The sequence below is a fragment of the Morone saxatilis genome, unplaced genomic scaffold (genome assembly GCF_004916995.1).
Source record: "Morone saxatilis isolate NCDOM2014 unplaced genomic scaffold, NCSU_SB_2.0 Contig1, whole genome shotgun sequence".
Lineage (NCBI taxonomy): Eukaryota > Metazoa > Chordata > Actinopteri > Moronidae > Morone > Morone saxatilis.
This window is the reverse complement of record NW_023339651.1, coordinates 10,978,620-10,988,929: the sequence shown is the minus strand read 5'-3', so window position 1 is coordinate 10,988,929 and position 10,310 is coordinate 10,978,620. Positions and strand designations below refer to the sequence as shown.

Below are 10,310 nucleotides of genomic sequence, written 5' to 3'. Positions count from 1 at the left end.
AAATAAAATTGAATTGAAAATTTAATTGCATTTTCCTGTTGAAAGGCTTAAGTTTTATACTGAGATGATGTGGCCACCTTGTGGTTTTACTCTTCATTACTCCACATGATAAGGCTGGTTTTTGTCCCCCATGATCCTCCTTTAGCTTCTGAATGATATAACATATTCTTGTTCATAGAAGGTGTGTCAGTTGGAACAAAGAATAAATAGCCTCTTCCCTACAGCACAGAAACAATCTGCATACCACAGGTTCTTTGTTCATCTGAGCCATCGATGCAGTCTTCGTCCCCATCACAGACAAATCCCAAAGAGATGCATTCACCGCTTGTTACACACTTAAATTCCTGTGAGGTGCATGATGGAGGTGCTGCCAAAAAGAACAAAACAAGAGTTTACACACAATTAACAATGCTTATGGTCCTATGTTCAGGCTTGGTTTTATGTTTCTGTACCGCAGATTATCACATAGACATTCATATGCTGTATGTCTGTGTGGAGAGTTTATCAAATCAGTGGAAACACTTATTTTCTTCGTACTGTCTGTGTTTCCAGTGATTGGTTATAATACTCACGACAGTTCAGCTCATCTGAGTCATCCGTGCAGTCTTTGGTCCCATCACACCTCCAAGCTATGTCGACGCATTGTCCACTGGAGCACTGAAACTCCGTACTGTCACAACTTCCTGCAGAAAACGCACACAGAGACAGAAGGATAAAACATCTGTCACCATTTATCGCTTTATGGGCATAGTGTGGGCCTGAACTGTGTGGTTTCAGTTACACATTTAATATCATTTAAAATACATTTAGTGACAAATGAAAAGATAGTGGGTTTTTTTTTTACTGTTTCCTTGACAAATGAATTACCATGTTTATAACAGCTGTGGCCACACTGTATGCAACATTTGAACCTTAAAACATGTGATTCGGCCATTAAAGGATAGTTAAATCTTCACCATCTATGAAAATGTTATGACCTTGGAGTATGCAGCCTATCATTTCCAATAGATTATTGATGCCTGAATCAGCACAGAGATGTGTACTTTGTATCTCTTGTGCATTTATAACGTTTCAGTATTTGTGAAATTTAATTTTGAATGAATTTGAATTTGAATTTGATAAAAAGTCAAAAATGTGTACTTTGTATTGTAAAGTTCTGGTTACCGAAAACCTTGCATAGGTACGAATTTAGAATTTCTAAATGCTAAAACACTTTGGTAAACTTTTACCTTTTATTATTTAACATCATGCGTTACAATAAAACAACCTTTTAAAAAAGCTTGTTTTAATTAATAATACTTAATAATTTCAGCAAAGATTGTCAATAATTTCATGGTTTTCATTAATCTAACATATTCTTTTTTCAAAGTGAGTGCCAAATTACTAAAAGAAAATGTTGTACAGCTCTGGAAATGTCCTGTAAAACATCCTATAAAAAAACCCATCAATAAACAGATTTGGGAAAAAAAACCTACAATATTTTACAATATTTGTGAAAGAGGAAATTCATTGAAGCTCAATGTTTTGGTGAAAATAGCACTGTGATGATACAAAAATCCTAAAATCCCACTACTTACCATTTGTAGTAGTTTTATCCTTCTCTCATTACTTAGCTTTAACATATTAGTGTCTAGAAAACGTATTTTTGTGAAATCAAGAGTATCCACATACCTTGAGTAAGTTGAATTCCTTGAGACAGCAGTAGAAGAGATAGAAGATGAAGACCGCTTAGGCCCATAATTTAATTCTGGTGTTACTTTGACAAAGTGTGTACACTCATGCTAAAGCTAACCCAAATGAGCCTGGGGAAGATACTACCTTTGGGACTGAGATGCACAACTGGGAGCAACCAGCGGACCAATAATGTGACAAGGAGTAAAACCGCTTTTTATGGCTAGCCCCTCTACATAAACTTCATCTAAGATTAACTTTTACCTGTTGGTATGTTGTCTACATCAGCAAGAAAAAGAAGCTACTCATTTTTGTGTAACAGTCTACCTCAGGAAGTTAACACTGTACCAGGATTAATAAAACATTATAGTTCATAAGAATAAACATGCTTTAAAAAACAACAACAAACAAACAAAACACTACAGCACAATTGACATGCTTTATAATCAAAATAACCCACAGAAAACACACTGTAGGTGAGACCGCGATTTAAATATGAATATTTTACATGTGACACCTGTTAAATGAATTGCAAACAAATACAAATCCCAAATACAACTTGCAATCCCTGCAATAAATATGATTGTTACATTTGTAATTTCATACAGGGTGGAGGGGGTGGTGTACAAGCAGTATAGTATTGGGTTGTACTGCACTGGTACTGCTTTTATTTGTGTAGTGTGTAGGATTTAGTGGCATCTAGCAGTGATTTTACAGATTGCAAGTAACTGAACGCTGCTGGCGTCTGTATTTGACTAACTGCGAATAAGGACGGGGTGTGAAGTGTGTAGGACAAAAAGGTTTGTCTGTTCTGGGCTACTGTCGAAACATGGCGGTTCAACATGGCCAACTCCGTGGAAGGCGACCCATGGTGACATAAAGAGCTCATTCTAATTCCTTGCCTATATTCAGATGATTATACACTAATGAAAACATACCTATGAATATTACGTTCCATTTCTGCCAATAGAGCCTCCTAAATGTTTCACACTGGACCTTTACTTTATTATATTTATTATCTTTACTTTATTATATATATTTATGAATGTGTGTCTATGAATTCCAACCTGTTTGAGCAGAAAAATAAAGTAATCATTAACTTAAATGAGCTGTGTGGCGTGTTAATATCTATGATAGCCAGATTATTTATCAAACTATTGGCAGCTTCTCCTGGTCTTAATTGCATTTTACAATGTGTGACCTTGTCACGGTAAATCTGCGTAGTTGGTTTACAGCACAAAGGACTATTGCTTAGTGACAACGGTGGTGAATATATACCAGTAGTAGAATGAGACAAGATGTAATTAAGTACAATGTTGAGGAGCGTTTTCATTTTATGTTACTTCATACTTGGAGGCAATATAAATCAACAAATATATTATTATATATTATAGACTAAGCTACCTGGAAGAATGTATATAAAGTACTATACTAGCTGTGGTAAAGTGATGAAGACATGAATGCATCACTAATTATAATCCAATAATAAATATTTTTCTATATTTGATATATTCTGCATGATGAGTACTTTTACTTTTGGTGCTTTAAGGATATTTTCATCCTAATACTTTTGCACTTTTACTTGCAAGGCTTTTTCTTGTGGCAGAGTATGTTTATACTGTAGTATTTTTTAAAAGTAAAAGATCTGACAGTGCCAAGTGCTGCAAAGCCTATACAAAAAAGTATTTTCTGTTACATTTATCCTCCTCAGTAGATTGAGAAAGAAAAACTGTGAACCTACAGTTACAGCTAAATAATATGTAAACCATCTGCTCTGGCAAGGAGTATATCAGCAGTTTAATAAATCAGATGTTAACTTCCCACAACACAGATTATGTGCTCCTTACAACCATGTGTTCCCAGTCACTGAAGCTTAAAATCATGTTTTCTCTGTTGTTGCATGTTGATGAAAACGGCATTTGTTACTAAACTGACACACACTCTTGATTTGCTTTCACCCCTAATTCCATTTACTCTTGGTATTTTTTTCAGTTTTAACGTTGTAGATCTACAAAGATCGGGAAGTGGTGTAATGAAACAAAGTAATAATGAATAGCTACAGTGGGGGAGTTTCTGTACTTCAATTAAATACATTTCCTTAATTAACATGTATACTTTCACGTTAAAGCATTTCCTGTAATCATCTTTGCTTCGTGCTAACAAAATGAAATAGAAAAAGACATTTTGTAGCCTAACGCAGACAGCCAGCAGCTTTGATGAATCAAGTAAGTTAGATCATTAGATCAGATAACTAAATCCTATGGACAGACCAACTATGAGGCCTTGTATGTCAACCCTGTATTCATCACTGACACAAATGATTTAAGTCTCTGTGTTTGTAAAACTTTGGCGCCCTCCAGCGGTAGCATTAATGCATGCAACGTTTTTAAATCAATTGTATTCAGGGTTGAAATGTTTTAATGTAACATAACCTTGTGAAACATTTAAAGTAGTGGATGAATTTAATATCATATGATATTATGAGTGACATATTTTGGACACGGAAATATTGCTATTTTATTTTATTCATGTTAAATAAACAGCTTCTTGTCAATAAGACATTAAAGTTGTTAATAATACACAAAATATACTCTCAGTTATACAAAACAGACAAAACAATTTCAATGTAGTAAACATTTAAAAATATATGGATGGACTAATATGCCCTAATTTGAAAGAATAACTCATTAAATTTTATTAGAACAAAAGAAACTTAAAAAACAAACCTTAAATCATTTTACATGCGAAATAATAACTTGTAAATTCATAGACGAGCCATTTAATAACATTGCAAGAGAAAGATAATGAACATCCTCATTTCTGGGTTTCAGCCTGATCAGAGTATCAATTTCTGACTCAATGCCATTAAACAATTACACTTCCTTAAGTCCCTGTCTACTCAAAAATATGCTTTTCATGAAAGTGGAAAGTTTCTCTGTGCTTTTTTAAAATCCGATTTTAAGGGGCTACAGACTACACGCATATTTTGTGACATCGCATACACTGAGAATGGACTTCATAATAAAGTAGGAGACATTTGAGGTAGAAGGAGTAAATGCCTTTTTAAGGATTTTAATGTGTAAATTATTTTTTTTTGCAGAAAAAAAATATCTGAAACACATAAATGTTCCAAGCAAATTATTTTTATATGTCATAATACATGTCTGGAGGTGATCTTTAAGTAAGTAATATCAATATTCATAGACGGCAAAGATAACTACAGTGTATGTTTCTCAAGCTTACACAGAGATTAGTCAAGCAAAGACAGGAATGATTTATAACAGCTTACAGAATAGAACAATGCTGGTCAGTGTGGTGAAAGAACATACCTGCCATATGGCACAGTAATATTAATTAGTGCTTCTGTTAAAACAACTCTTACCATAAGACTATATTAATAGTGAACAGTTATTTTTTAGGGAAAATTTTATTCTGAGGTGTTTCCAATGAAACCTCAACAAGTTTTTGATCTGGGTGTGTCACTGTAGGATAAACCTTTGTGGTTCCTCATTAATTGAACCGTCTTCCATTGTCATGCATGTAGTAAGGGTTTGCGTGGCCTTGGCTCGAAGCATACGGGTTGTTCTGGGGTCGATCCTGGGCATAGGGGTTGTTCTGGGCTCGATCCTGGGCATAGGGGTTGTTCTGGGGTTGAGCCTGAGCGTAGAGGCTGCTCTGGGGTCGAGCCTGAGCATAGAGGCTGCTCTGGGGTCGAGACTGAGCATAAGGGGGCATGTCATCATCGTCTTCAAACTGCCGCTGCAATGAAAAGAGACTTTCTTTATGAGAGAATTGCAAGACCAAGTATATGCCAGATTTTCTCCTCTCTTACCCTGCTGAATATTTTCATTCCTTTTCTGCTCAGCATTCTTCTTATACTTCTTTAGCTTATCCTGACCTCCCTCCCACATTATACATGAAGCACACCCAGAGGCATACTCACCATGTTCCTCCCCGAATTGACTAGGTTTTGCCGGCTATTGCTTGGAGTCATCTCCAGGTTGGTCCTGTTGTCCCAGCTACTGTTGGTTGTGGCCCGTGGGATCTTAGGCACCCCAGCATTGGCAAAGGAATTGGCCTGCCCATTAAATGAGGCTGTGTGGTTGCCGTTAACCAATGGTGCCTTGGCAGGAGAGTGGGTGACATAAGTCCCAATGTCTCCATTTTTGTTCTTCTTGGAACTCTTCTTTGGGGATCTGAAAAGATAAAACAAAAGTAGATATTACTGTCTACTCTATCTGTATTACTGTATTACTGTATTATATTTTATTTATTACATTTGTAAATTGATTTTTCTTTGACTGATGTGATTGGGAGTTAAAAACACCAGGCTACTTTTAATAATTAATGTGCCAGGTTGCATAAAGATTTATGTGTAGCATGAATGAGGCAAAAATGTCAAGGAGTGTGTGAAACTCACTTAAGTGCCACAATGGGTAGAAGAATGAGTGTGATGAGCAGCAGTCCCCCTAACACGGACCCGACAATCACCAGCGTCAGCTGCCATGCTAACAAAACACAGTGATAATGACATCAGTAACAAGGCTATGCTATGGAAATATTTTTTCTAAAACACAAAACCTAAAAATTGGTTCCACAATCAGAGTCATAGCAATAATGAAATCAAATCCACTGATTTTATATATAAATGTACCTACTGAGGTATTTTTGTCATGGAAGTAATGTAACTTTTATCCAAAATCTGCTCAAACAACATACAGTTGACATTCAGTACACAGATCCTGTTGTAAAGCAAGTATTGCAGACCACTGCAGCACAGACCAAACTGACCAGTCCAAATAAAATCTTTACAGTGTCTTAAACAGTGATTTACTTGCCATGCATTGGTATTAAAGCAATACAAGCAGGATTATGTTTCCCCCTGAATTATTTTGCATTTTCCAGGAGTTGTGTATGAACATGATTTAGGGAGGTATTACAGTTTCTATGTGCGTTTGCAACAAGTTCATATAACTATTTTCAAATAGTGATTTTTTATGTTGCCTTCACTGTCAACCACATGCTGTATACTCACATTCATTGCAGTTAAAACCAGAATAACCAAATGGACAACTGAAAGACAAGAAGAATAGTCCGTATTGATACCCAAACTCTCTACAAACACACGTCATATTTACAGCAGCTCTCAGCTTTTTCCCTACTCAACGATGGTTTGCATGAAATGTCTAAGTACAATTAGATCATTTCAGATCTTCAGTCATTTTCCGAACATGCTATGTCATTTAAGCACTTACGCGACACATTTGGAGGATCCATCAGCTTTTGTGCCACTGGAACAAGCTGCAAAAGTCATTTGTTGTTTAGTTAAAGAAAAGATATTATATAACACACACTCTCTCTCTCTCTCACACTCACTCACTCACTCACTCACTGAATGCTCTTACCAATGCAAATTCTGTCACTGAAGTTTGTCTTAATGTAGTTGTCCATACATTCACAAGTAAAACTTCCATCTCGTGATGAGCATTTGGTGGATTTGTTATCACAGGGCTCCTTATCACACAGCTTTTCCTCTTTAAATGAAAGAAACAAAAGAAGATTGTATCAGTACACCTAACTTAGTGCAGTGGTATAAAATACAGAGAAAAATAACATAATATGAACTGTGGACAGAAATGTACAATGTGGTGATAGTAGTTGAAAAATACCATTACCAAAAAGACATTATTACTCATTGGCTGAATTATATTCTGTACACTGTACGAAGGTTACTATATGTGCAATGGCAGGGGGACCAGCGTTTTGCCTACTGGTTACTTTTGCAATTGAGTAATTATGGTATTGTTAAGTGGGCATTACTCATTATATGGTGGGATAGACCACTTGATTAAGCTACTTTTCTGAGATGTATGTCTTCTAAGCCACAGTTTTCATTGGTAGTAACATATTCATTATAAATCAACAGCATGAAACCTTGACTCACTTAAAAACAGATACTATCCAGAATTCCCTAAACAGGCTGTGTGAAAACATCAGTTGTCTTCAATTTATTAAAGTAACTGCAGAAGAATTGCAGCACAAAATAATAAACATCACTATGTTGATGTTAATGCATTAGTAGGCACACGATGTGACAGACACACACCAAACACATTTTGATGCCAATCTTCTCATCATATATTATAATAAAACCTTTTTGTTTGTTTACCACAGTAAGTGAAATGATTGCTGGAACAAAACCCCTTCAAAATGATAGGGTTATTAAAACACCATAGCAATAGATTGTTCTGCATTTCACAGCCCGAATAGCGAAAAATGTTTAAAACTAAACCATTTGTAAAGGATACTTTTTACAAATAAATTATATTGTGTAACAGATAAATGAATGAATAAATTAATTTTACACAGTGCTGTAGAAACAGTGCACAGCATTCTGTCACTTATGTCCTACCTGATAAATGAATATATGTCTTGTTTGGATGTTATTTAGACAAATCTCACCATCAAACTACATAAAGATCAGACAAATTCATGACTGATAACTTACCTTTAAAAGTTGAGCCTTTCAGTGCAGTGTCTGAAGACTTGGAAGCATCCTTCATTACTTCTAAAACCTCTTCTGTTTTGATGCCAGCGCTTGGTGTGAAGATGATCTCTACAGTTGTAATGACCCCATCATTGTTCCTTAACCAAACTTTGGCTTTGTTAATGGGCCTATATAGACATAAATGACACTTAATGATGATTATATTTTGCAATTATTATGTGCAATGTGCTGTAAGTGTACTGTAGAAGGTATGGTTTTAGATAGAGAATAAGATGGTTAAACCAGTCACTTTGCAACTTACCGGATGTCCAGCACTATAGATCCAGAGTAATCATTATATTTTTTTTCGAATACAACTGACAGCTGTGTTTTGGAAATAAAATACTATGTTATTAAGGCCATCATTTCACTGGGAATGCATAGACACTGTGCAGCAGCATAGTACATTCATTACCACACACAACAGGTTTAATACCCAAATGTAGCACAGGTGAGTGAAACTATCACAGTTGTTAGTGAACAGAGAGCAACAACAGATCTTTTTCAGGGTATTTTTGCATCAAAAATATCAAACATCTTAAAAGGACAAAAAAGGAAGACTTATTTATAATTATAATATAATTCCTACAAGATAAAACAGGTGCATAGTATTTGCTGTTGCAAAAGATAGGCACAGTTAGCTTGTTTAAAGATCTACTTAAAAAAATTAAATGTGTGAAAATCATGGATAAATATATGGATCACTCATAGCCAAGTAATTGAGAGATATTAAAAAAACAATGTGTGTGCATAACCTGCCTTTATTCCAAACCTAGAATTTATTCAAATTCAAAAACTAACAAAACAAAACTGATTGCTTACCGCTTCAGTAATGTTTTTTGAGGTGTCTAGAAAGTTTTTTGATTTCTTGTCAGCCATAGTGTCATCGTACACAATTCCAGGCAGGGTTAGTTGTCCAGGGAACACTTTGGCTAAACAGGACAATACAATCTTTAGAAAGTTGCATGTACATTCAACAACAATAGTTCAGCAATATGAGAAATACGCTTGGTTGCTTTCTTGCTGAGAGTTAGATGAGAAGACTGATCCCACTTTAATACTTGTCCAATAAATATATGGCAATTGTCACTAGCTGGTTAGCTTAGCATAAAGACAGGAGAAATCTCTTCTGATTGCCTCGAAACATCATGGTAACAACAGAACTTCTGGAAGTTGTTCTTACAATTTTCTTTGTGGATTGAACAAACAAAATACAATGTATATAATGTAATATAATATAATGTTAATTTAGACGTGCTGGTAGGTGTATTTTGTTACCAGGCCAGGCTAACTGTTTCCACCTCTTCCAGTCTTTATGCTAAGCTAAGCTAAACGTATGAGAGCAGTATGATCTTCTCATCCCAAAATGTTTAACTGTAGCTGTAGATATTTCATGAAATGATTAATGTAGCACTGGTCTTCTAAAGATGTTTATAATGTTGACTGGCTTGATCCCAGACTTCACTGAAACCAAGCTTATTATAAATAAATGGCAATACTAGGTATTACTGCTCCTGGTCCTCCTACATACCACAGATGCTGTACATACACACCTATACTTACTTACCCTTCTCACAAATTTTACTGCCATCATTGTAGAAATCACCAGCCAAGCACAAGCACACAAAGGTTTCATTATGACGAGGGGCACAGGTGCTTCCACTTCCACATGGGTTCGGATAACAAGGGCCTTTAAATTTAAAGTAATACACACACAACACACAACAATGTAAGCATTTACAGCCTCATGTGAGCACCCAAGAACATTACAATTTTGGAAACATAGGAAATTACAGTGGTTAGACAAAGGTGGAATTAACAGGAAGCTGTATTGGAACAGGTGTTGTAGAAGGTGACGAACCTGCTCCCGGGGTTTCAGTCGGTGGTGGTTGAGTATGTGGACCAGTAGTTTCTCCTCCCGTGGTTTCAGTACTGGGCGTTTGAGTAGGTGGACCAGTAGTTTCTCCTCCCGTGGTTTCAGTACCGGGCGTTTGAATAGGTGGACCAGTAGTTTGTCCTCCCGAGCTTTCACTAGTTGTTGGTTCAGAAGGTGCAATAGTAGTTTCTCCTCCCGAGCTTTCACTAGTTGTTG

At 35.9% G+C, this 10,310-nt stretch overlaps 2 protein-coding genes across 5 annotated transcripts in view; both read right to left on the bottom strand.

Moving 5' to 3' along the window:
* Nucleotides 1-1,844, bottom strand: part of lrp2b (low density lipoprotein receptor-related protein 2b) — a 43,320-nt gene extending 41,476 nt beyond the window's left edge. For both annotated transcript variants that reach the window (XM_035664238.1, XM_035664246.1), the window contains exons 1-3: nt 1,672-1,844; nt 573-683; nt 245-367 (exon numbers count right to left, since the gene is read on the bottom strand). In XM_035664238.1, coding sequence (XP_035520131.1) covers nt 245-367; nt 573-683; nt 1,672-1,738 — 301 coding nt within the window. In that variant the 5' untranslated portion in view covers nt 1,739-1,844. The remainder of the gene's footprint in view (nt 1-244; nt 368-572; nt 684-1,671) is intronic.
* A 2,319-nt stretch (nt 1,845-4,163) lies between these two features.
* muc13b (mucin 13b, cell surface associated) overlaps nt 4,164-10,310 on the bottom strand; it is a 7,743-nt gene continuing 1,596 nt past the window's right edge. Inside the window, exons 3-13 of one of the 3 annotated variants that reach the window (XM_035659163.1) lie at nt 10,080-10,280; nt 9,786-9,908; nt 9,041-9,150; nt 8,481-8,542; nt 8,180-8,346; nt 7,077-7,205; nt 6,927-6,972; nt 6,707-6,744; nt 6,092-6,179; nt 5,615-5,867; nt 4,164-5,430 (exon numbers count right to left, since the gene is read on the bottom strand). In XM_035659163.1, the coding sequence (XP_035515056.1) occupies nt 5,182-5,430; nt 5,615-5,867; nt 6,092-6,179; nt 6,707-6,744; nt 6,927-6,972; nt 7,077-7,205; nt 8,180-8,346; nt 8,481-8,542; nt 9,041-9,150; nt 9,786-9,908; nt 10,080-10,280 (1,466 nt within the window). In that variant the 3' untranslated portion in view covers nt 4,164-5,181. Of the gene's footprint in view, nt 5,431-5,614; nt 5,868-6,091; nt 6,180-6,706; nt 6,745-6,926; nt 6,973-7,076; nt 7,206-8,179; nt 8,347-8,480; nt 8,543-9,040; nt 9,151-9,785; nt 9,909-10,079 lie in introns of all 3 variants that reach the window. The other 2 variants (XM_035659156.1, XM_035659170.1) reach the window with 2 other exon arrangements.